Source organism: Drosophila ananassae, chromosome 2R, assembly GCF_017639315.1.
Source record: "Drosophila ananassae strain 14024-0371.13 chromosome 2R, ASM1763931v2, whole genome shotgun sequence".
NCBI lineage: Eukaryota > Metazoa > Arthropoda > Insecta > Diptera > Drosophilidae > Drosophila > Drosophila ananassae.
Window position 1 is genome coordinate 12766518 of NC_057928.1, and position 25731 is coordinate 12792248.

At 38.9% G+C, this 25731-nt stretch overlaps 2 protein-coding genes across 4 annotated transcripts; both read right to left on the minus strand.

The window, feature by feature from the left end:
- Positions 1-349: 349 nt before the first annotated feature.
- LOC6493406 (solute carrier organic anion transporter family member 74D) lies at positions 350-24479 on the minus strand. 3 transcript variants are annotated; one of them, XM_014908877.3, is made up of 8 exons: positions 23343-24479; positions 9894-9940; positions 1904-3656; positions 1373-1736; positions 1130-1314; positions 911-1054; positions 675-851; positions 350-616 (listed from the first exon to the last, which is right to left on the minus strand). In XM_014908877.3, the coding sequence occupies exons 3-8, from the start codon at positions 3312-3314 to the stop codon at positions 432-434; spliced, it is 2466 nt and encodes an 821-aa protein (XP_014764363.1). In that variant the 5' UTR covers positions 3315-3656; positions 9894-9940; positions 23343-24479; the 3' UTR covers positions 350-431. The 3 variants fall into 3 exon arrangements, with proteins under 3 accessions (XP_014764363.1, XP_014764362.1, XP_044570484.1); XM_014908876.3 differs by having other exon boundaries at positions 1127-1314; positions 23343-24478; XM_044714549.1 differs by lacking the exons at positions 9894-9940; positions 23343-24479 and adding an exon at positions 3974-4104 and having other exon boundaries at positions 1127-1314.
- On the minus strand, positions 16517-17006 carry LOC6493405. The gene has a single exon (XM_001957645.4). It carries the CDS (start codon positions 16968-16970, stop codon positions 16620-16622), a length of 351 nt encoding a protein of 116 aa, XP_001957681.1. The 5' UTR covers positions 16971-17006; the 3' UTR covers positions 16517-16619.
- Positions 24480-25731: the final 1252 nt, after the last annotated feature.

Here is a 25731-nt window from a genome sequence, read left to right on the forward strand (position 1 = left end):
TAATTATAGATATACATATATAAAACATACATACATACATCTATATAGCGATATAGCTTGTTACAAATAGTTCCTACACGTACAGATTTTTGCAATTTTTATGCCATTTTCATATTTCATTTTCACAATTTCCCATTCAGGCTTTCGACTTTGAGGCTTTTGAGATTTTCACAGAATTTAATCGTAATCCATAGGTGTATGTAGAATATGGAGCAGGGGCTGGGCGAGGGTCTAGGGCTGGGGTTCTCTAATCGTAATCATTTTAATGAGGTCTCCCGAATCGAAGATGCCACTTAACTAAATACATAACTCTTGCACTATTCTAAAAACTAGACAAAATGATAACTAATTAACAATTAAGGTAAACGTTTATTGGAAATCTTGCAGCTTCTGCAAAGCATGTGTCCGGTCTGGTCACCTCCATGCCCTCCTTAGACCGTCGTGTCCGGCGCCGGGGATATGGGTTGCTTGGACTCGGACACCTCCAGGGATCGACCATTGCCAGTGGCACCTTGGCCCTCTTGGGGATCCTCTGGCGCGATATCGATGCGATGCGCCTTGCGCCAGACCACCAGGTCCATGAGGAATGCCAGGAACATAATGCCAGCCGTAATTCCTGTCGAAGGGACAGATCTATTAGATAAATTCATGGAAGCTTCAGGCTAGTCACCTACCCAGGAAATACTGCCTGAAAGTGTCGGTGTCGTAGAGCGAGCAGGCTCCGTGCTTGCCGCACACCGACTTCCAGATGAGGCAGGCGGAGTCCACCACAGCGCCGTAGATAATGGGACAGGGGACATTGCCGAACAAGCCGATGGCCGACTGTATCACTCCCATGGCCATGGCCTTGTCTGAAAGTGAAAAATATTCCAAATTATTTGACATTCCCTTCCTCTGAAAAGTATCCTACCTTTGGGATGTGTACACCGCATGACGAGAAGCATACTGCCCACCTCGGAGGTGGAATGCATGAATACGCAAATGGCAAAGATCAGTATAAAGTATATGAAGTTCTTGCAGTTATTATCACAGTAACCGTTGACCGCCTCCTTAGCTAAAAGTTTGGAGGAGATGGAAACTCAATGTAAGCCAAAATGGATATTGGAGAGGAGGACGCGGATCTCACCACCTGGAATGCAAGCACAGTCGGAGTAGAGGGTGCGATTGTCGCTGGGCCGCAGTGAGGAGCTGGTGCATCCGGCGTGGCAGGCCGAGATGTACATCATCTTGCCCTCGGCGCAGATGGGGGCGAAGTTCTCCATATCACAGGTACAGTTGAGAGCGGCGCTGCACGTTGGCTCGATCAGGGCGGGACTGTAAGGGATATTATTAGTCATTTGGTCAAAAATAGTATAGTTTCTGGAGCACCCACCTGTTCCCATTCCTGGGCTTGTATCCAGCGAAGTCATCCATGCTGCAGCCGATGAACATCAGTATAATCATGCCCACCGAGTAGGCAATGGCGGTGAAGGCGATCCAGGCTGCGACTCCCTTGGCTGTGGGCTTCCGTTTCAGGATGAACAATCCGGAGATGACGATGCCAATGCCCATGACCAGGATGCCGCAGAAGGCGGCTATCATGTTGGCATCGTAGGTGGCCAGTCGGAACTGGGTCTCCAGATATTTGGGTAGGAAGGTGTACAGACCGGCAATGGGCAGTAGGTGGAACACACAGGAGGCAGTGCGGAACATGAGGATATCGTTGCTCAGTTGACGTCGGACAGTCTTGGGAAAGTCTGTAAAGGATAATAAATATTTATTACTTAATATTATTAATTTACTTTTTAATTTAAGAAAGGACACAGTCTGTAATTTATGTCTTTTCTTTGAGAGTAAAATATATTACTCATACGCAGTGTTGCCTTTCTTCGACTTCAAGTTTTCAACCTCTTTAAAAACTCACCTTTTAGCTTCGGTTTCTCCTCCGGTTCTGCAGCTGGAGCAGGAGCCGAGTTGACCTGACCCTGAGTCTGGCCCTGACCCTGGGACTGCTGCTTGCCGCGCAGTTGCTTGGGAAACGAGAACATGGCTATGGAGGCCAGCAGCATCAGGCTGCCAATAGCCACCGGGCCCAGCCACCAGGCGCCGATCCAGCGCGGATCACTGGCATCGAAGCCGGGATTCGAGAAGTTGACGTACCAGCGGGTGCAGAAGCTGCCAAAGATGAAGCCCGAGGCAGGACCCAGGATGCGCATGCCAATGGTGACGGCCATGTACATGGGCGACTGCTTGCTGCCGACATTGTCGTCGATGTAGGGTATTCCCAAGGTGGCCACGGCCGTTTGTCCGATGCCGGAGCTCAGCAGGCTGCCGAAGAAGATGCAGAGCACGATGACGGTGATCTTGGAGTGGGAGGCCTGCTCCTGCTGGCGCTCCTCGTTGCACTCGTTCCCAGATGCACTGGAATTGCCGCCCAAGTGGCACAGATTCGGGTTCAGTTCCCGGCTGGCGTTGTGCCACATGAAGGAGGTGTCGTTCGCCGGCGAGAGCACCTGGGGCTGCTGCTGCAGGATGACACTGGAGTGCATGAGCTGCTCGCCGAAGATGAAGTGGGGCAGGGCGCAGGCGAAGGCCGCGATGGAAAAGAGTACCATGCCGCAGGCGATCCACCTGGGGCGGTGGCCACGCCCCGCAAAGTAGGTCAGCAGCATGGCGGTGCAGATCTGGCCCATCTCACTGGCACTCAGCAACAGGCCCGTGGTCTTGGACTTGATCTGGAAGAGCTTCTCGATCGTGGTGATCACCGACACGAAGTAGGTCATGTACATGCCCTGGAGGATGTAGGCCAGCAGGAACACCACCATGAAGACGTGCGTCGAGGCGAATCTCCGCGCCCACCTCGGCCGGCATCCGAATAGGCCGCAACTGGAGCCGGAGTCCTTGTTGGAGGCGGAGCCGCCATTCAGATCAGAGTCAAAGTCCGACTCCTCGGATTCACTGGACCGGGCTGGTAGTTTGTAGCCACCCGTGAGTGGAGCCTGCTCGTGGGCGTACTTTTCGCTGAGACTGTGACCGTGGCCGTTTCCGGTTCCGTTGTTGTTGCTGCTCAGGAGGCCGCCGCCGTTCTTCAGATCCTTCCACTCGTTGTTGTTACTGGGAGCGGTCTCGTAAAGGACAGGGCTCGGTGGGGATGTGCCCACCTCTCCGTTGGTGGAGCCATTACTGTGCTGGGCCAGGAGCGGAGTGAATGCCTGGCTGGAATCCCTCCGAGCTCCGTTCTGATGGTAGCCATTCCCGTTGCTCTGACTGTGTCCGTTGATGGGCTTTCCCACCTGACCGGTTGCCGCCTCCACATCCCCGTTGCTCTTCATCATATTGGTTTTTGTTTTGCTTTCTTATTAAACTTGGTAGGTGTGGAAAGGATTCGTGTCCTTTTTCGAGAGCCTATAATCTCCTGTATAATCTCAACTTGTTGTGTAGTTGCTTCCTGTTTAGTCTCTTCTACGTGGTCACTGCCTGTTCCATTTTTCCCGGCTATGAAAATGGCGTTTCACCCTCCAGTCGATTCATTCGATTCAGTTAGTGGCCCAGAAAACCCAGAAAACGAGGTAGATTGGTTGATCTGGCTATGATGGCTGCTCTGGCTTGATTCTGTTTTGTTTATTCTGTGATAACAGCTTTATTGTATTCTGTGTTTCAATATGGCAGTGTTTTGTCTGGAAATAATAAATTTAATAAAATTAGAGATTTGAATTATAGATTATTTTCTTTAAATAGGTAACTGAAAATAGGTAGGGAAACCCCTAGATATAGGCTATGGAATTTATTTGATTATAGATACTGTTTTTATTTGGAAGATTATAAATTTTATAACAATAGTTCACGTTTTTTTATTATCTAAGGCAAAAAAAAAGCAACAATTTATTTTTAATATATGTTTCAAAGTATATGTGTGAGTAATCTCATTAAAGTATCCAAAATTTTCCTGAAAAGAAGGCCTTAAAACAAATATATATATATATATAAGTCTTACTTGAGTAAAAGCATAAATTAATTCCAAACGCTGATATTTCAATTTTCGCACAACCCTCTCCCAACGTGAAACACCAAAGTTGAGCTCCCAACGCAGACTGCAAATAAAATCGCAGAACAACTGAATACACACACACAGACACACTCGCATAAAGGTCCCTTATCAGCCACACACACACACACACACTGGCCTATGTGCATGTGTGCATTAAAAACGCAGTTGTGGCCACAGCACGCGACAAGATTCTAGAAATTCCACCTCCTAATGCCAAATAAAAGTTTTTTTTTTTGGCAAAGCTGATAAGGAGGGCCGTGCAAGTTCAAGGTTATATGCCGATAAGAAGTGTTTCGGCAAAAGCGTTTGTATTATTTCTATAAAATGAATAAATTAAAACCATCTCTGCCACCATTATTATTTTTGTACGCCTGAGTAATTGTTGCAGAATAAATATTAAAACAGTATGTTCAAATTCCATTCCCGTATCTCATTTTTTCACTTTATTTATTTTATTTATTTTTTTTTGAGTTTGCAATAAAATTTCAATGTCAAATATTCACCAAAATTTGTTCTAAACACCAATTTGTTTGTTGTTGGCCTTGGCGGTTTATAAAAAGGAATGACGGAATTTAATTTCACTTTCTGCCGGCACAGCCCTCTATGGTTCCATTGCAATCGCAACTCACTGGCTGCACTCGCAAATCTTATCAAGAAATGGCCGACCTCGCTGATAAGGAAAGTGAAATTGTTGCAAAGTGGGTGGTGATGAGGTGGTGGTGGTAATGGTATTTCGCCTAAATAATTATTCCAAGCCAAGTAGAGAAATATAAATTGTTGATTAAATAAAATCTCAGTTGTAAATATATTTTTTTAATTCATAAAACTCTATTTTATTAAAGAAAAGGTTATCAACATTTTCCATTCTATATATTAAGAGAGAAGTTTCATTCCATCTATCCTACAAATATATAAAAAATATATCCTTTATAGATTCTAACCAATAATTTCTCTCTGTGTATATAATTTAGCAGAGAAATGCAAACCAAATAGCTTCTTTTTTGGCTCTAATTGCTTTCTTTTTTCTTTTTTTTTTTAGCTTAGCCCCTCATCGTCATAAATTTTGGCCTTGAATATTGTTGTGCTTTTTTTTTGGTATTGGCTTTCTTGCTGTTTTTCATTCGATTTTATTTATTGCGCATTTTGCAATTTTAAATGATTTTTTTGATGTTTCATTGGAATGCGGTTGAATATTTATTTTATGCCTAGGAATGGAAGTAGCACGTGCTTAATTTGCATTTTTGATTCATCTAAAAACACATTTTTTGGCGGATGGGATTGGGAAATCTTTAATTTTGAAATCTTATAACCATTCCCCATAAAACAATGGGAAAATATTTAATTAAATACTCAAAAAAATATACATAAACTCTTGAAACAAACTTACTTCTCGGGAAGTAAACTCCTCACATAATATCTGAAAAAATCTAAAGAGGAACTCAAGATCTGAAGGAAAACTACCTTTATTTATCTCGACTTGGGCCGCCTTATCTGTTTCACACTTTCCCACAGTATTCTCCACTCGGTAGTGTAGTTGGTAATCCAACCGGGTGACGTAGCCAGAACGTTAGTACACCGTTGCCACTTATCGCCACCATCGTAATCTCCGCGGCGGCTCCTTGCCCCCTGATACTCTCCTGCCCCGGCCTGGCCGGAAAAGCGTATTCGAATGCACTTGCCAGGAGAAGAGGAGGGCCTGGATGAAGGGGGACCTGGACCGGGACCCTAAACTGAACCTGAACTCCTGCAGTTACCAGTTTGAGTTGCACGCGGAAGGCTCATTGAACCCGCCACCCGGAGCAACTAACTGGCCATGTTCTGGCCATGCCGAGCCATGAGCAAATATATGGTCATTTCAGTTCTACCATATGTTTATGTAAGAGACCCGGACCATCTATTGGCTTTAATTTGGCCTGATAGATCGGTAATTGTTCAATTTGTTGCAAGTGTCCGAGTGACAGCCAGAGATTGCCGATTTATCAGTGTCAATCATAATAAATGCAATTAAACCCACCAGTTTAGGCCTATAAAAATATTAGGGGATGGGGGGATCTATATGTAGATTGAGGCGGAGGTTTCCATTTCAATTGGGCCCCCTGCTATCATCATAAATACAATGTGAGAAAATCAACTCTTGACTTTACACCAAAGAGCATAGATTGAAAATTGTCAGAAAAATTAAAAAAATGGGGCAAATATATGATTCTATTGAGGCAGTTTATAAGAAGAAATAGTGTCTTTCTTAATATTTCTAACAAAGATTAATAGTATGGATTAATTTACTAAGCTATGTTGGCCAGTGTAGCTAGAATAGTTAAAGCCAAGTCAGAAAAGCAACAATAAATATGGGGAGTTGCACTTTTTCTCTGTCCGTGGCGTGTTGATTTTCCGGTTTTCTTGCCATCTTGCAACACGTCTTGCCTCTACCCTCTTCCGTCTTTAGTCTTCCGTCTTCAGTCTTCTGTCTTCCGTCTTCGGAGACGACTACGTAACTGAGTTATGTACGCGAACGTACATACATATGAGTGAGGCTAGGCTTTGGAAGTGTGTGTGTGTGCATTTGAATTGCGCAAGCGCAACTTTTGCAAATTGCATACCAAGCAGCTCAGTGGCTGCTGCATGCCAACATGCAACAAAACCAGACACGCGGGCAACGTGCTGACTAGACGCTGACAGCAGCAATATCAACACAGCAACAGCAACACAGCAGCAGCAGCAGCAGCAGCAGCAACCAGCAAGTGCAAAAGCCACAAAAGAAAGCAGCAACAATAGATAGAACACAGAGAAAAATGAGCGACTTTACGAAAGTTTAAGAAATGTTAAAAAAGTTTTCTTAAACCTCAGTTAAATGGGTGACATTAAGTTGCCTCTTTTGCTTCAGTCTTTAGTTATTTCAGACTTATTCTTGTATTATTTCCCCCTGTGTAGTGGCATTGAAAGTAAATTGCAGACTCGACCAGCAACAGATGACAAGAGTGGAGGTACAAGACCAACTTAAATTCAAGCCCCGGAGTAACAAGACAAAATCCGAGTGGATGCCGGAGTGGAAAGAGGCTTGGAAAAGTGGTTTGGCCACATTTCACTTTTAGCATAGAAACGATTTAGAACTTGTCTGCAATTGTGGCCAAAAGTACCTGAGATTCGCGCAATCGGATAGCCGGCCAAGAATCTTCAATCAGTTAACAATGATTTGCTCATAAATTGCATTGAAAATTATTTTCATGATTACACTGAAACTCAAGAGATTTATTTGTTTGTTTATTGTTTATGCTATTTGGCTCAGACATTGACTCACTCTTGGGTCTTCGATCCACTGACCAATCAGAGAAGTTCCATATGTATTTTTGTATTTTGACTTTGACCTTCACATCGAGAATTGAAATTTGAACCAAAAGCCCGATTTGTGTAAACAAAATGTTAGACAGACAATAACAACAAGTTCACAGCTCGGCTTTGACAAACGATTATAATATAAATACGTGTGAGCCACTTTTATATGAATATTCAGCTTTGTATTCACATATTTTGTTTAATTTTTCTACTGAATTATATTTTACCCTAATTTGAGACTCAAATGAGCCGAACTGCCAGTGACTCAACTTTTTTTTGGGTATTACTGTATGTACACCAAATTAAATTAATTTTATTTATTATTTGGCAAATCCTATTATGGAAAATTCATTCGTTTTTTATCGCCGCCCATCATACAGAAACATAAAACATTTCCGACAAACACACAGATCACTGAAGGCGGGGATTATAAAAATTATATCGAGACAGTTTGATTTTTCAATACATATATGGGTTATTTTGGCATATGTTTGCTTTCAGAATTTGGTTGTTTTAAAGTGGAACACTCGTGTAAAGGCCATGAGTACAAGGAACATGATTCATGGCAACACAAAGGGAGTGGCTCCTGCCCGAAAAAGTCAAACAATGACAAAAAGTACTTAAACATTTTTAAGCCTAAAAAATATAAGTATTTTTTTAATAGGTGAACATATAATGCCCTTACTCTTTAATATAATATTTAGGGGTTTAAAACCATAATAACAAACAAAATGGGTTTAAAAGCCCCGTTCCCTAAGTATATCCTGTTCATAAAGTATCTATACTTTATGTTACCTATTTTGGCTTAAAATTTGTCAATTTTCTTTTGCCTTTCAGTTTTTTGAGTATTTTTTTTAATTTTATTTTTTAACCGAAACTGCTTTCCTTTACGCGCACATTTATTTTGGCATCGAAACCAAACTTCCTTTTTGACGGCGCTTGTTAAAGCTCTCAGAAAGGTAAAAAACACCAAAAAACAAATCAAAAATAAACAAAAACATGTACGAAAACTGAAAAAAAATTAACAAGCTCAAAATGGCAACCAAGTGTGCATAAATTTTTAAAATGCCCGCAACGGGCCAGGCCACAAAAAAAAAATTTAAAATACAAAAACAAAAAATTAATGAAATGCAATCAGAAAGGCATTCCAAGAGAACTGCATTAAGTCGGACTTTTGGACATGGAGAGTCGGTGCCAGTTTTCAGGACCAGTGCTACCTGGTAACCGCTCCAATTCCCCTCAAGAAATTCGTATCTCGCGTGAAGATCAGTACATGGCGCTGACGTGACGTTCTCATGGAAAAAAAAAACCAAGAAAAAAAAAATAAAAATGTTCAAATTTATTTCCCTTCTGGATATATACAGATATGTACCTATATCAGGGAATATAATGAATAAATGCGAACGGATTGCTTTTTGCTTCGGCAGGGAACCGTTTACATTTGTCATTTTGGGAATACAGTGGAGCAAGAATTATTAAAAAAAAAAGAGGGTATATATAAGAAATTAAAAGAACATTTTTCCAAAAACTCTTTTAAAAGGTGTGTCATTTATAATTAAAATTTATAACTTCAAAATCTTCCAATAAATGGTTTCATTATTTAATAGATATATTTCTTTAAACCCACTGTACTCTTAACCAACAAAAAAAAAAGAAAGCTCTTGCTTCCAAAAATCTTAATTTAAGCAGAACCTTTTTGGCTGATTGATTGAGCCGACGATTTAAGCCGACCATGGTTGGGCCAGGACCTGGTCCTGGTCCTGCCAAGAGGTGTTAACTTGTCTTAAATGTTCTCTGGACCGAAATGGTACCGTTATGCGGCTAATTGAATTCTTATAAATTGTTCCCCGTCATCGTTATTTTGTGCTCCTTCTTTGGATTCTTTGGATTGGCACTAATTTAGCTTAATTTATTGTAGACTTGTAGACCTGTTGTACACCGAGCATTGATTTTTCCAATTAGCAAGCAATTATACGACAATGAGAAAAAAGATTGGCTCATTTGCATATCATCGAGAGGCATTTTGAAGTGTTTTGGTTCTTCGAGTTAGTACACTCCAAGTGTCAAGTGGAGGGGAAGAAAGACCAGAACCCCAGACACTATTCCCTCAGATACAGATCCATAGAAATTCGCATAGAAACCAAAAACTGTCTTCGGTTCTCATTACTCATAAGTATTTGTTTATTAAAGTACTTAGCGGGTAAGTTTTTTTTTCAGCTCTTGGCTCGACAACGGCCCTCTCCCAAAGCCCTCCATAAAAAAAATTATTTCAATTGTTTAGTGAAAAAAAAAGAAATACCAAAATCCCTGCATAATTTTTTCGGTGAGTGCGTGTTTGTAATTTTGTATTTATTTTATTTTTTTTGTGTCTCTGGTCTTTTGTAAATTTCCACTTGGCATTTTTTTGGTGGTTTCTTTTTTGGCTTCATTTGGCGCCTGTCTTTTTATGGCGTTCCATTTTAAATTAGTTGTTTACTTATAAAAAAAAAATAAACTTTGAATAGAGTTTGGTTTTTTTGTTTGCTTGTCTACTTACTTATTTGTTGGGCTTGAGTTTCTTTAGTTGGAAGTGGGGAACGTCTACTGAAAAAATACAAATAAAAGAAGGCAAATTGTTAGTCAAGTTTATATAGAATTTGTCATTAGTTTGGTATTCAAGTTATGGGTTTATAATGGCCATCCCTATAAGATCCCTAGCTTAGCATTCAATTTAAATATTTTTCTAGTCTTGTAAAAATGCCATTAAAAAATATGGACATATTTATGTGGGCCATAAACCGACGCTTTGTTGGGTCATAATAATTACAGACCGAACGATTAACAACAAAAACGGCAAACAAGTTTATTCGCCAGCACAGTGCGTGTGAAAAAAATTGCAACGAACATGGGAGAAATAAAAAAAAAATGTACAGACAGAACCTCTTAATGGGGGCAACGAGTACAATAAATGTAAAATGCAAATCTTGTCTACAAAAATAGTTGCTGACGCCTCAACCGCGGCGTCGAAACGAAACAACAACAGCAAAAATATGTATAAAAATAAAAGATAAATGAGCACAGTTTTGTCTGCGAGTGAGTGTGTGTATGAGTGAGTGTGTGTATCTGTGTGTAGCACAAGCTGCATTGCATTGAGATAGGTCAGTCACATATGCAGACTCGAGTGCAGCGGTCTCTCAACTGCAGCCGGAGCTTTAATATTTGCGGTTACTGCTCTAATTACGCTGCCTAGGGGTTGGCCCAGCCCCCCATCCCCCCTCTCTGGACATCCAGGATGCGAATTAAATCTCCAGGCAGGGGAGGAAAACGGGTTTTTTTTTATTTTTTCTCGGTTGTAAAAAAACTTACACAATCGCATTGGCCATCGGCTCTCTCGGCTCTCGCGATTCACTTTTCTTTGTGCAATTTCAATAATTTAGCAAAAAAGCTCTTTAATACTGCAGCTGCACAGGCGAAGAGAGCGAGAATGCAAGGCAAAGAGAGCAATGACAGCATGTTACTGCACTTTGGGCTTACTTGCACTTTCTGCTGCACTTTTTTAACAGAAAAGGTAGTAGATTTGGAAGGGTAGGGATTGTAAATAAGAATTAGTTGTATAATTTACTATTACATATAAGAAATATATATTTTTTAGTAAAAGCTTTATATATTTTTGATATTTAATATTTTCTTTCTGATATTTACTCTTTTTGCTACTCCTTTTTCGGACCTAGGACAACACAAAAGCCACTGAGGCAGGGAAACTCTGTAAACATTTTCCAACCCCCAAACAAGCTTTATATTTACAAAAATAATAAAAACAAAAGTAAAAGCAAAAGCTTTCTAGTTAAAAAAAAGGATGAGGTGCGAAAAGCTGGGTCAAGGGAATACAGACAACATAATACTTATTGCGCAGTAGACGAAAAAAGGGTCTATCCCCCGTCTAGACAGGTAATTATACGAAAAAAACCCAGTGAAATTTGAACCAAATAAAGCCAATAAATCCTCCACCCATTTTTATGGTGACATAATTAGTGAAAGTGAAATTTGAAAACAATTGCATTGTCTAAGCTTTTTCGCTCTTAGGTGCAAAATGAAAACGAAATTCAAATTCGAAATGAAAACGAAATTATTGCAAAATCTAAGCACGCACACATTCGGGCGCCTAACGGTCTCTTAACTCTCTTCGACTGTAGGCGCTCTCTTTTATTTCGTATCCGCATGCATGTGTGTTGGTAAAGTGCATTGACTTGTAGGCTCGTTGTTGTTGTTTTATTTGATTTTTTTTCTATATTTGAATGTGTTTGTGTGTGTGTGTGTGAGTGGTGTGTGGCATGTGGCCAACATTGCAATGGCCAATTCCAATTTGTATTTGGCCTGATGCGGCTCACAGTTGTTGATTACAAAATGCAAATATTTTTAAAGGCTTAATTATACCATTTTTAATCCATTGAAGTAAAATATTTAATTTTACTAACAAGATTCTGCAAAACAAAATCTTCACTTGTCACACAGGGCGTATGATTTATATTTTTTTTTGAAAAATATCGCGTATACGCCCCACTGGCACAATGTAAAACGAATTTAAATGCAAGTCACTTACTTTACTGCCCCCCACTCGCCATAAATAACCTTTCGACATTGTCGCAGCCACTCACTCGCATTCATTGTATCACAAATTAGCAGAAAATCAGAGTTCCCATCAAGACTGGCATAAGAATAAGAAAGTGCAACGGATGGGTGCAAAAACTAGTTTAGTAGGAATTTAATCGGCCGCATTGTGCTGGCAGAGTTACGTGGCGGCTAATTGAATAAGTGCCCAGCTCAGATTGGATCGAGACGAATGTGTGCTAAATTGATTGAAGCTGCAAGTAGCGGCAGAGAAGACAGTGACAGTCAGTGCCATAAATTAACGGACAAACATGAAACAAGTCTGCTGCCGTTGTGGCTGCAACAAGTTGCATATCATACTATAATTTCCACACACACAAAAAAATCACAAAAAAGTGGCGCCCAAACGGAGACAGAAAGCGAAAACTGGGTCAACCTGATGCAGAGCAGCAGCCTACGCAGTTCCACAGCTCCCCAGCTCTCCAGCTCCGTTCACATCCACATCTCCGAATCCCCACCTCGTCGTCTATCCATCCGGCCGCAGACGATACTACAAATATGTAACTCAAAAAGATATGCAGCTGCAGATGCATGCCAAAAAAATAAAATAATAATAAATAGTATAGTGTGTATAGAAATAAAGGCAGTGGCAACTGCAAAAAGAGTGTAACCCACGTTTCGCTTCATTTGGCCCGCACTGGAAAAGTAAAAACGGCAGCAGCAGCAGCCCGGACGCCAAATTTATGTCTGCTGGATTTCACCCACGCAGCTCCCAATGATAGCAGACAGTTCCGACGTACCAGAAGTATGTGGCATCCACAGAAAAATCGGTAGCCACTCGGTAGTCCCAGATGGCTTTGTAATTTTTATTATTTTTAAGAAAGAAAATACTTCCTACAGGCTTTAATGGAAATTCTTAAAAAATACAACCGGAAGCATAAATATTATATTCTTTACATCCTATATTATTATTTTTACTATAAAGGTATTATTTATAGTAAAATTATTATAGTATTAGTTACTATAACCTTACCCTTTTTAGAAAATAATAAACCAAAACTATGATTCTAAAATCTTCTACTCCAGATCTAAAAAACTAAGATCGTTATATTAATAAATTAAAATTTGAAAATACAAATCTATTATTATTCATAAAAATTTTAAAAGAGTGTCTCATTATCTTATTATCTCTATTGATTATCTCATTCTTTCTTAGTAAATAATTTCAAATACATTTTATTCTGAACTTAAAATATGAATAAATGAATAAATATTTTAAAACATAATTATTCCAAAAACCCTATAATTCTTTAAAAATAAACTTTCCACAACTTCAACCTCATATAGCCTCATATAATGTGTATTATAATACAAAACTTTATTGTTATAGGCCTTTAAATTCCTCATTAATTCCTAATATATGCGCAAAATTTCACTATACCCTGTGAACACTGTACAGTCTACAGAGAGCCAGAGCCAGAGCCAGAGAGAAATAGAGATAGCCAGATGGAGATACTGGTGCTGCTGCCCACAAAGTCGTGATTCCGCCTGCAACAACGTTCACTTTCAAAATCAGTGAAATGTAACCGAAAAAAAGTGAATTGATGTTGCATTGTGTTCGGCTGTCTGTTTGTTAGCTATTCGCATTATTCACTTGGCTTACAAATAGAGGTTAATTTATTGTGACTTGATTGAGTCGCGCATGCGCATAAAATATGCAGGAGAAACTGCCGGTGGGAAAGGTAAGTCAATAAATTATACAATTATTTTGATAAATTCGGTATGAAGTTTAAGGAGTGCGAGTATTTAAGCTTATAGTTAGTTCTTATCAATATTATATTAACTAGTTTATAGCCAAATTTTTTATCATATCTTAGTCCTACCACAATGCAAAAAGCTTGCCTCAATGCCATCTCCAGATCAAGAACTTTACTCACACTCTGAATGCAGATACTGATGCCGATACAGATGCCGATACAGATGCAGTTATTGCTTGAGATACAGTTGCAGATACAGATACAGATACATAAGCATGCCTGGCATGCAGATAAACATCCGACGAAGAAACAGATGAAAACCGCGTTCACTGCATCCGACAACGACCTTCGGCGTCGATCTGACATTGAACACTGGCTATAAATGGAGGCATGTACTGGTGAACAATGCAATGTGCATACACTGAACGAAATATGTTTGTTTTTTATGTATATTTCGTAAAGAAAACCCTGATAGATACTCTTTACAAGAAAAGGTCCAAAGGTATAGACTTCCCTTTATAGTTTTGGCTTGTAACTCTTAACTTTTAATAACGTTTTTTTTCAGTGTACATTCAGTTGACATAATTTATCCAGTGCACATGTAAAGTGTATATGTATATGCCTGGCGCTTTTTCGCATTTAGCCAATTAACTCAACGGTCCAAAATCAGTCGGAGACGGAGATGGAAATGGAGATGGAAATGGAAATGGTCAAATCCGATCTTCATGTTGCAACAACTGTGCTTGCTGCTACGACTGATGGTGCACTTGACTTACTTGTATTTGGTACTGGCATCAGTGTCGTGGCAGTTGCAGTTGCTGTTGCTGTTTCTGTTGCCATTGCATCTGGTAACTGCCATCGCCATCGCCATCTGCGCAATGCATTTCACTTTCATTATGATGCAGTCAGTTTTTGCCACTAAAAATGGCAACGGGGCAATGCCAATGTGTGGTTTTTCCAAGCCAAAATGAAAACCAGTTGACGGTCGCCCACCCCACCCCTCTCTCTCTCTCTATCTATCTCTGTCTGTCTGTTGGTCTTTCTCTTTCTGGTCAATTGGTGGCAAGACACACCACAAGCAACAGCAACAGCAACAGCTGACAGCTGTGTTGCACTCACCTGGCTTACCTGTGTAGGCGTCGCTTTTCGTCGCTTTTCGGTTTTCAGTTTTTAGTTTTTGGGTTTTCTGTTTTCAGTCTTGCAGTCTTGCAGTCTTGCAGTCTTCAGTCTTCCAGTCTTACAGTCTTCAGTCTTGCAGTCTTCAGTTTTCGGCTTTCGTCTTTTGTTTCTTCGAGCTTCGAGCTGCTTTCGTTACTTGTTTTTACTTTCTTCTAATAGATCGTTAGCTGTGCCATGAACTTGCAATTGATTGCTTATTGTTAAATGCAAATGGAAAGTCATTTTCCATGCATTGCTTTTTATTTTATTTCCACAATGTTTTTGCTTTTTTTTTTTTTGTTGTTTTTGTTTAACGCCTTGCCTGGCATTTTCTTTTCCTATTCGTGGGTTTTCATTAGCGGCATCGGCTTTCCCGAAATATTTTCCAAGCGGGTCAAGCATTTTCCTTCGCATGTCGCATTCTTGGCGAGCGTTTCTCGGGTACATATTTTATTGATTTGCCAGCTGAGTAAACGGAAAGCGAAAGTAATTACCTTTGGACGGATGGATGGACACACCCACCCACTCACGCACACCTCCCACACACACATCCACCCATCTACACAGTCAGTCATACTTCCACAGTCTTCCTTCCCAGAAGAAGATAAATGCATTACAACCCCCAATTGCATTGTCGCATGTGTGTGTGTGGCTCTTCCTGCCCCACCCTCCTCTGAGAAGGCCTGCCCCACCTCCTCGCTCCCCTTGCCGCACCACACCACACGCAACAGAATCAATTTTTATTGGTTACACAACGACGACGCCAGCAGCGGAGCAAAAGTGCATTGACCCCGGCGACGACTCATGACTTTTAGTACTTCTTGCCCGGACTTGAGAACGGGTAGGTGGCTTAAGTCAGTCGGTTTGCCATAAAATATTAATTATAATTATTCTTATTAAAGAATACAATACAAAAAAGGCTTGAAGTTTGATGTAAAATATATGTAAGTTATAAATATTAAAATAAAACGAGTTTACTACATTTTAAGGCCTCCCCTTGTTGAGAAATCCAATTTTTGACTTTCTCCTTTTAAAATTTTAGGAATTTGAAGTAGAAATATTATAAATATTAAAAATATAAGTAGAATAATAGTAGATTATTAAATTCTCTTGATGAGGAGAAAGGAAAACAGTATTGATATGACTACATAAAATATATTGTATAGTAATCTCTAAGAATACTTTACTATTTTCAAACTTAATAAAGTAAATAGACTTGAAACTATAAAATTTGAAGTATAAATTGTAAGATAATAGTTAAAGCCATTATTCAAAGAAAATACTTTAAGGTTTCTGAAGAGTTTGTATTTCAAGATCAAGAAGAATAGAAGAGGGTAAAGAAGAGTAACACTTATTCGGTTTTCCGAATTCCTCCTGGCTCAAGAATAAGATCAAGTTCCTAAATATATTTTTTATAAAAGAAGTGAAAATAAAGAAGGGTATCACCCATTCGGTCATCCGTACACCTCTAGCCTTCTTAATATTTCCTCCATTTTTTCACCCCGGTCGTGTGTGTTTTCAGTCGAGTTACTTTCAGTAAATAGCCAATGCATCGGCTACTGTTTGCCTTGGACAGATCTGTGGATCTCTGGAAGCGATCTGTGGAAGGAGGAGTCAGCCAACGCTAATGGGGAACCAACAAAAAGTGCGACGAGGATTACTCTTGGATAAACACTTTTATTTGCTTGGATGAATCATCTTTGAAACTGTCTAATACTTGTCTGTAGAACACATAACTTTACATAGAAGGACTGCTGCCCTTAGAAACGCCAACGTCCCTGGACACCACCCTGAAAGTTGTTGCGGTTGTGGTCGAAGTTCCGGCTGGCCTGGGCGTAGGCGTCGATGCTGCCACGCCCATCGCGACTGGTGTACAAATTGTGGTTGTACTGTACATTGGCCTCGCGTCCCACCTGACGGTCCTTGGTGGCAGTGATCACAACAGAGCCACCTTCCGGGGATCGGACGCGACGAATCAAAGGATAATTCTCAAGGTATTTTTCGGCTTCGGCCACCACAAGGTCCTCAGGATCGGGCTGGGAGGAAGCAGTCACTGCTGCCGCAAAGCAGAGACCCACGAAGAGCAGAATGCGGATTTTGTTGGAATACATCTTCACTGTTATTCTGATGAAATAGAACTGATGACCCACAGAGGATGCTCTCAGGTTTTTATAGGAATCTGATGGCTGTAAAATGGGATTTACCTAAACGGGGACTTCTGACACAGATGCCTTTGTCTCTTATCTGCCTGGCTAGGTGATTTTTTTCAGAGGGTACATCCCATTCCGCTTATCAGTGTTCAAGCAGAGTAAGAGGGTCATTTAATTAAGGAAATATATATATTAATTTTTTACGACAAAGAAATAACATCATAATATAATACTGTACTGGAAGATACTTTCCAGAATCAAATTCTATAAAGAATATTATAAATTAAAAAGTATCTCTCTAAAAGTATGAATTAAACTTAAATATAAACTACAACATTAAATACATTTTAAATGGTAATTCCATACGGATTATGAAAACATATCGACGCGCTCCTAATCAGCCCGAAAGGGGGGCACGCTCTGCCATAACTTTTCTTTTCTAAACGCATTCATTCGATCGGCCTACGCAACAACTTTGAGATAACGCCGCACGCACCATCGATGGGCTAAAAAATAATACAAAAAAAAAAATATATAAAACAACGCCGAATAAAAAAAAACACACACAGGAAACCAGAACAAACTAAAAAATCATAAAAGAGAATTTAGTTCAAATGAGTTCGTTGACACAGAAACGTAGAAATCAAAATAAAATCTTAGTTTTCCTCTGTGCGTGCGATCCCCTTGCCTGCCCCTTGGACGCCCTCGATCGACCCACGCACTATTTTTAATACACTGAAAAAATCTATTTAAATAATTATTAATCTATAAGAAATTTGTATAGATTTTAATGTTTATAAGAGTTGTATTTTATACATTATTTAATGGAAAAGTATTTAAAATGAAATAAAAGCAAAGATGGATGTGAACTTAAACCTTGAACTTAATCGAATACAATTTATTATTTCTTAAAAAACCAATATAAACAACCTTTTTAAGAACTATGATCTATAGGTTATAGATAAAATGAAGTATTGAATAAACTGTTTAAGATATCGAAATAGAGGTATAAAAAAAGGGTTCTAGTTGAAAAAGACCAGAGCCTTTGAAACTATATTTTAATTTAATTATTATCTATCTATTGTAACCCCTTTTTTCTCCCAGTGAACCATGGCCCTCCTTCGTCTGCTGTTATCGGCTCTTTAGATAGCGACAAAGTCGTCATTGATTAGAACACTCGGTTGTGAGTGGGTTGGGTTCTGTTCGCTTCGATTTTGGGAATAAATAAATGCCTAATCGGAGGCGAAACCGAAACCCTTGCCAAATTCTGATCGCTTGCCATGAACTTGAATTTCAATGGCGGTTCGGTTGTGAAAGTAAATTCTACCGAGTGCGCCGGCACTCTCTCGACCGGCGACGAGAACTGATTTCTAATCAAAATTTTTCGAGTGCCGTAATTAGATGTGCGTACCCCGTGCGCTCTCGATGCGAAAGTCTTTCTTTCTAGTTTTTTTTTTAGTTTTTTTTTTTTAAGTTTTATTTCTTTTTCTTGGCCCATAGATCATTTGCGGGTGAAAGTTTTTTGCATGTGTACCGGGTTTTGCCGGCCATGTTTCTTTTCATTTAGATTTCATTTACTCTACTGGACTATGGCGTTATCTATTGAATATCAAGTCGTGGCATTAACATCTTTTGTCACCTGTGGCTATTTATCTCAAGATCCCCTGCGACCACGGGGCGTATACACAATGTGGCAGAGGAGGCAGAGTCGGAAAGAGGCCCGAAAAAATAACAGAAACAGATAGAAAAGTGGAGACACGTGTCGATATCCGAGAAGTTGCCAAGTCATAATTGTAAAATTTATGGATCTCCAAGACGCACACATAGGGATCTGTTTTTTTTTTATGATCAGCTAGAAGCAATTAAGCCGAAAAAATATCAAAATTCATTGAATGAAAGTCTATATGGCATTTGTATGTAGGTTTGGCCTTTCCGACAGCCATTTGTCTAGGTCTAAAAAATTAAAAGAAAAAAAAAAGTGGAAAGAAAAAAATGCGTGGCGTACGCACGCTTTCAAAATAAATTATATATGCGGCGATGATACGATTTTATATAGACAAATGCGTTCCTATATATCGGTATGTCCGATTGTTATTGCGGATATGTGCGGTACATATATTAATATATATACGGTCGGGTTTGCGCAGATCTTGTTGTTTTAAAAAAGATTTATTTGCCAAAAAGTATGACGATAAAAAAAAGCTGTAAAATACTGTATGCTTAATTTGCAAATGGGCTACTTTTGCGGCTCTGAGTGCGGTTGCTCTTTGAGTTTTGTCAGCAAGAGATTGATGGGAAAAAATGGCAGATTAAGATGAATAAAGGGGAAGGGCATAGGTCGAACGAGGAAGCCGAGCCCGTGTCAGTTCCCGCGAACTATAGAGACCCTCCCAAAGGGGATTAAATAATATATTCTTCAAAGGAATCATTTAAATATGAAATCTATAAATAGATGTGTTTCTTAAATAGTTTATAAATAGACTTTATTACGATAATAAGTTTGTTTTATTTATGACATATTATTCGTCTAAAACTCATAAAGTTTGCTTAAAATTAAACATTTTCTAGTCAAGTTGTTTCGAAAAAGCAAAGACCTCTTCAAAATGAAAGGAAATCTTATACTTTAACCATTCCACAGTAGAGATACCGATGTTGATGTTATTGTATCTTGTGGTGTGTGTATCTTTTTTCTTCACTTTTTTTCTGTATTATTGTTATTGTTGTTTGTGTTATGCGTTGCGTTTAAGTCAAGTTCAAGGACTGTCAATTAAATTGAAATCACTTGCTAAAGACGCGACGCCGAGAGCAGCAAAACAAGCTTGGATCTTGGCATCCAGATTTCAGAGGCATGGTGTCCGGGGAGATAATGGCTGGGGGTAGCATCTGGAGACCCGCTTCTTGTGGCTTCTCTATATATATATATATATATATATATATATATATATATGTGTATGTATATTTCTGTGTATCTATGTGTCTCTCTGGTTTTTGTTCGATTTTGCACGCAGCTCGTTTACATTACTCGCCGCCGTTGTTGTTGCCACGGATGCTGCGTAGTTACAGTGCGGTAATTGTACATCCCGAGGATGATAATGATGCTGGAGATTCTTCTTCCACTTCTGCTTATTCTGGATATATGTATATATTTTGTATCTTTCCCCCTCACTTGAGAGCCGAGTTCTAGGCTGGTCTTGAATGAATCTTTTGTATGTCATCCCGCCGCTGGGCATGTCAAGTGCCACGAATCTGTCTCAAACTGTTGCCATCCAACCTGATATGTAGAAGTGTTTGAAGAGAGGGCGTGTCTCCAGAGAATAGGGAAATATATATCTGGTATATAGTTTCAAGATTTCTAAAAGACTATGACTATTTTGAAAAATTTATACAAAACTGAACAATAATTTGGCATCTTTGCGGAACATTTAAAGCGGCAAGCACGACCCAACCCAACCTGGCCAACAATGCACGGCCAGGGGCAATTCCTAACTGTGTTTTTAGGCCAACTTTCAGTTTCTCGATATGTGAATCGAGGTTTTCATATCAAATGTGGTCACAGCCAGCGGCATGGGACTGAAGCCTCTGCCTCTGCCTCAGCCAGAGACTGAGCCAGAGACCGAGACGCTCAAAATAAATGCATAATTAATGACGATTTGGCTTGGTAGGTATTTGTTTCTCCAGTTGATTAACATAATGCCAAATACATACAAATTTATATTATCGTATATCGTAGAGTGTATATACAATAGCTTATCAGTTGGGGGACTTGTGAATAAGACGTATTTGTGTTTCAAACTTTACACGTGCTACCCGGGAAAACGAGTCCAGAAATATCAACTCGTCGAACACTCGCTTCGAGAATGGTTCGAGAACCAAAGTTCTTGAATGTTTTCTTTGTGCGAAGTGATGACTAAATGATTTAGTCCAACGGATTGGCTTTTAACGAATGTCAATCCATCAGATACAAAAGCGAACAAAGAGGAAGTGCCGGTTCCAAAAACGGAAACCTTCAACCACAGGGGGGGGTAGAATGAGCTGAAATCGGATGATCCATATAGTCCCAGTATCTATATAGTCCCAGAGGAATATGGAGCTTCTATCTGGAATTATTTGCCAATATTTGGCCAATAAAAAGCCTTTTCGCTTCGTTTCGTTAATCAATACACGAAATTCGTTTTTGTATTTGCCTTTTCCAGCTTTTTGTTGTTTGTTATTATTGTTCTTTATTTTTGTTTTTTTTTTTTTTTCTTTTTTTTTAGAATATTTTGTATGCCAAGAATTTAAATTAGTAGTAAATCTGGTTTTCTGATTTCGGGCTCGTTCTCTCGATTCCCTCTACTTTTTCCTCGTCTCAGACAGAAGTTGTCTCTCCCTTTTTTTTCTACTCGATTCTTGTTTTTAGCCTGGCTCTTTCGTCCGTTTTCTTCACTTTTTTTTTCTGCGACGTTATTACAGGTGAATTTTGTAGATTTTTTGTTGTTTTTTGTGCCGGGCTTCGATGTTGTGTCTGTGCTTTATTTTTTTGTTACTTTTTTTTATTGTCTTGCACGGACCTGGGACTTAGGGCGAAAAAAAGAGCGGAATCACAAAACATATTAAATGAGTTTGCCTGAAATCGAAATGCTTTGGGCCATTGATCATTTACTGATCGGCGAAGATCGAAGATCGGAGAAGAGGTGGCAATAGAATGAGAGAACTTGGTCAAAATAAGAATGGAAACTTTATATAGAGGCATGAAATTTTTGTTTTAATTTGCTTGGGCTTTATTTTTTTTATCAAATAAAATGTTTAAAATGATATTTATTATTGGATTGGCTTCATTATACAACATAATCCTAATTTTTTTTATTAGAAAATTATGCAAAACTACTACGATTATATTTTATCATACTATTTTATTATCTACTTTATAGGAAATGGGAAATATCTTCTAGCATTTTTTTATATTTTTGACTAAACGATCCATATATTTTCTTTATGAAGCTGATACACTTACATCCTTTCTTTGTGTGGAGAATTTTTAAACCTTTTGGAAAAAAAATGTTATTTTAAACCAATAAATAATCTACATTATTTTCAAATAATTCAGAGTTATATATTCAAAATATCATTTCCTCTAAGATACAAAATTATTCAAAACCCACTTTTTGAAAAACAAAATTCAAATTTGTTTTAAGAACTTTTTGAAGATTATTTCTTTGTTTAAATAATGCTATTAGCTTTAAACCCTTTAATAGCTTATTAAATTTTGTAAAAATTTTTCACTTTCATGTTAATTTCCTCATACTTTCAACATCATTAATTCGAATATTAAATTTTCGGAAAATAAATGGTTCTGTAAATGTGTACTTATTCAATGGCGATCCAGCAAATATATATGTGTTTAATTGGATAATAAAAATCAATGATAACGAACCCAAAGTGGGTCACTTGGGGAAGACTATGTGTCTTTTTCTGGTTTCTCTCCAGAACGCATTTAAAATCAAGGTACAAAAAGTGAAACTCCGTGATTCTGGGGCTGCGGTATAAACATTTACACTTACATTTGATTAAACAACGTTTATTGACTCTTTTTTTTTTTTTTGCTTCTTTGGTTTGTAATTTATTTTAGTGCATTTCGCTGATTTTGGGCTTTCGTTTTGCGAGGCCAGAGGTAAGGCAAAAAAAAAAACAAGAAAGAATCTCAGGCGGACAGGCCCAACCTCTCTGGTATCTGTATCTGCATCTGTGCATCTTTATCTGTGCGTATTTATTTTGGTTTTACGGCATGTAATTACCAAGAAAGAGAAGCAAAGAGTGGGCAGGGAATGTATTTTGTATTCCTTGGTTTTTCTTTTTTTTTTTTTTTCTTCTCTTATCATTATTTTCCTGTATGTATTGTGCGCTTTCTGATTGTTCGACCCTCTTCTCTGTGTTGTTGTATTTTTTTTTTCTTCGATTTTATTTGGTAAGCATTTAAGAAATTTCTTAAACTCATTACGATTTCACTCAATATAGCGCATCATTTTTGTAGGCCGACCCTCACCGATACACAAGCAACAAAAAATTACATGTTTCACTTTCTCTGGCGCCCCACCAAAAATAAAAAGAACAACACTCGGAGAATCTGTGGCAAGATAAATGCTTAGACATCGTCTTCTGAGGCATTCCAAAATGATTTTATTTTCTTTTCGGGGTTTTGTTTTCTTTTGCCATCAATCAGACAAAATGTATGTATTTTCGAGGCTGCCTTTTGAAAAGGGAAATTTCTTAACCCAATTTTAAGGAAAACAAAGTAACTAATAAATTCTAGTTTGTAGAATAATTTCTAGAATGGAATAATTAAGCTTTACTTACGCTTATCGCTCCTATTTCGCCTATATCTTTTTTTTCATTCAGAACTTGCTACGCAATTTACGCGTTTAATTCGTTACTGCCTCCGCTCTTGGCGATGTTTAGTTGCTTTTGCCTTTTCACACACAGAATTTGTTGGTTTAATTTTTTTATTATTATTATTATTTTTTTTTATTTAATTGCACACATAATGGACAAAATTAAATGCTATATATTTGTATGTAAGTGCGGCAGAGACACGCACACAGCCAATTGAAAATTGTATTTCGGGCACTCACTGGAAACGAATTTGCACTTTAAACAATTACACTATATGAGTAAAATTTTTTGTAAACTGGTTTTAAAAAGGGTTTTTATTGGTGTTTTTATATTTTTTTTTTTTTGTTAGTTTTAAATTTTATTTTTTTTTGATACAGTATTCAAAGCTGGGTTGTATCTGGCGGCCGATGGCGCTTTTTCACTTCCACATGCGAAGGCGTTCGAATGGGAATTGGAAGTATCTGCTGGGAACCGAAAACCGAAACCAAAACCAAAACCGAATCCGATTCGAGAAGCACGAGCGACGCGTGCACTTACAACGGCGTCTGAGTGGAAAAAACTCGAGAATAAGCAAAGTGCGGCTCAATTTATACGGAGAAAAAACAGACAAGAAGATATAGCCGCAGATACAGATACACAGATACAGATACGATCGTCAGAACGCTGCAGGCAGCGCTGCTCCGTAACAGTGAGAGTGATTCCGTTCTCTTTGGCACTCTTTTACCCCTCTCTTAGCTGCGGGGGTGGGCTCTCTTTGGCTGCTATCCGGCTCTTTCGCTGTTATCACACTCTCTGCGGCCTGTTATCACAGCCGTTGTTTTGTGTTTTGACTACGAAAAGTGTAGTAGATTTCGGGCATTTATATTTTCTGGCATTATTTGCATACGCTCAATATGCACGACCCACATTGTTGTTGTTCGCACAAACAGTCGCGATTCCAAAATATACACGCACTCGAGTATATACACACCCGTATATATTCGAACCGACACAGATACATCCACGTACACACCCGTATATATTTTCACAGACACAGATACATCCACATACACTGAAAAGCGCCAGAGTTCCGCTGCCCGTCGGCTTCGAATACGACTGCAAACACCATACTGAAAGTAGCCGAAATTTAATCGTGTGCCTGCCACTGGCTGCCAGAGTGCTCTCTGCCTCGAAAACCCGACAACGTCACTGTCAAGAAACCCCAAAATATTCCTTTAAATATAAAAACTATTTTCTCCAATTATATATTACTAAACAAATAGTACTTTACTAATTTGTTTTAGCAAATTTATTACTTTTAGTTTAAGATTTGCGGTAATTACTCTGCTAGCTGTTAGTATACTGTTAGTTAGCATTGGAGCTTTCGAGGGATTCGCTTAGAGAGTAAGAGAGTCCGCGCAGTCGACGCCGGCAGCGCTGCTGTTTGGGGCTCTGTTAAGCCGCCCCCACTGCTAAAGCTCTGTTAGCCAAAAAAAATGATGTTAAATTTCATTGGACGAATTTTTCTTTCCAAGGGATAAAATATAATTTAAGAAATATTTTAAATGGGGGAAATAAAAGAAGGGGGTCAACTGCGGAAAGTTGGAAACTCCACTTTTTTATAGGGGTACCACTTGAAAAAATTTGAAAAATTTCAAAATAGTATTTAAGCAATATTTTGAATGAGGAATGGAGCTACTCGATCCGCTGAGCTCAGAATGGTATACTACTTCCAGATCGGATATATATTGGCAGAGCTATGACTATCGAAAGGGGGTCAACTGAGGAAAGTTGGAAACTCCACTTTTTTATAGGGGTACCCCTTGAAAAAATTTTAAAAATTTCAAAATAGTATTTAAGCAATATTTTGAATGAGGAATGGAGCTACTGGATGCGTTGAGCTCAAAATGGTATACTACTTCCAGATCTGATATATATTGGCAGAGCTATGACTATCGAAAGGGGGTCAACTGAGGAAAGTTGGAAACTCCACTTTTTTATAGGGGTACCCCTTGAAAAAATTTTAAAAATTTCAAAATAGTATTTAAGGAATATTTTGAATGAGGAATGGAGCTACTCGATCCGCTGAGCTCAGAATGGTATACTACTTCCAGATCGGATATATATTGGCAGAGCTATGACTATCGAAAGGGGGTCAACTGAGGAAAGTTGGAAACTCCACTTTTTTATAGGGGTACCCCTTGAAAAAATTTTAAAAATTTCAAAATAGTATTTAAGCAATATTTTGAATGAGGAATGGGGCTACTGGTTGCGCTGAGCTTAGAATGGTATACTACTTGAAGATCGGATATAAATTGGCAGAGCTATGGCTATCGGCAGGGGGTCAACTGAGGAAAGTTGGTAACTCCACTTT

Coding starts and splice junctions, on each gene's coding strand:
- LOC6493406 (XM_014908876.3), bottom strand. CDS start 3,314: ATGATGAAGAGCAACGGGGATGTGGAGGCGGCAACCGGTCAGGTGGGA. Junction 852..910: donor GCGGTGTACACATCCCAAAG/GTAGGATACTTT, acceptor TTTCACTTTCAG/ACAAGGCCATGGCCATGGGA. Junction 617..674: donor TTTCAGGCAGTATTTCCTGG/GTAGGTGACTAG, acceptor TCCCTTCGACAG/GAATTACGGCTGGCATTATG.
- LOC6493405 (XM_001957645.4), bottom strand. CDS start 16,970: ATGTATTCCAACAAAATCCGCATTCTGCTCTTCGTGGGTCTCTGCTTT.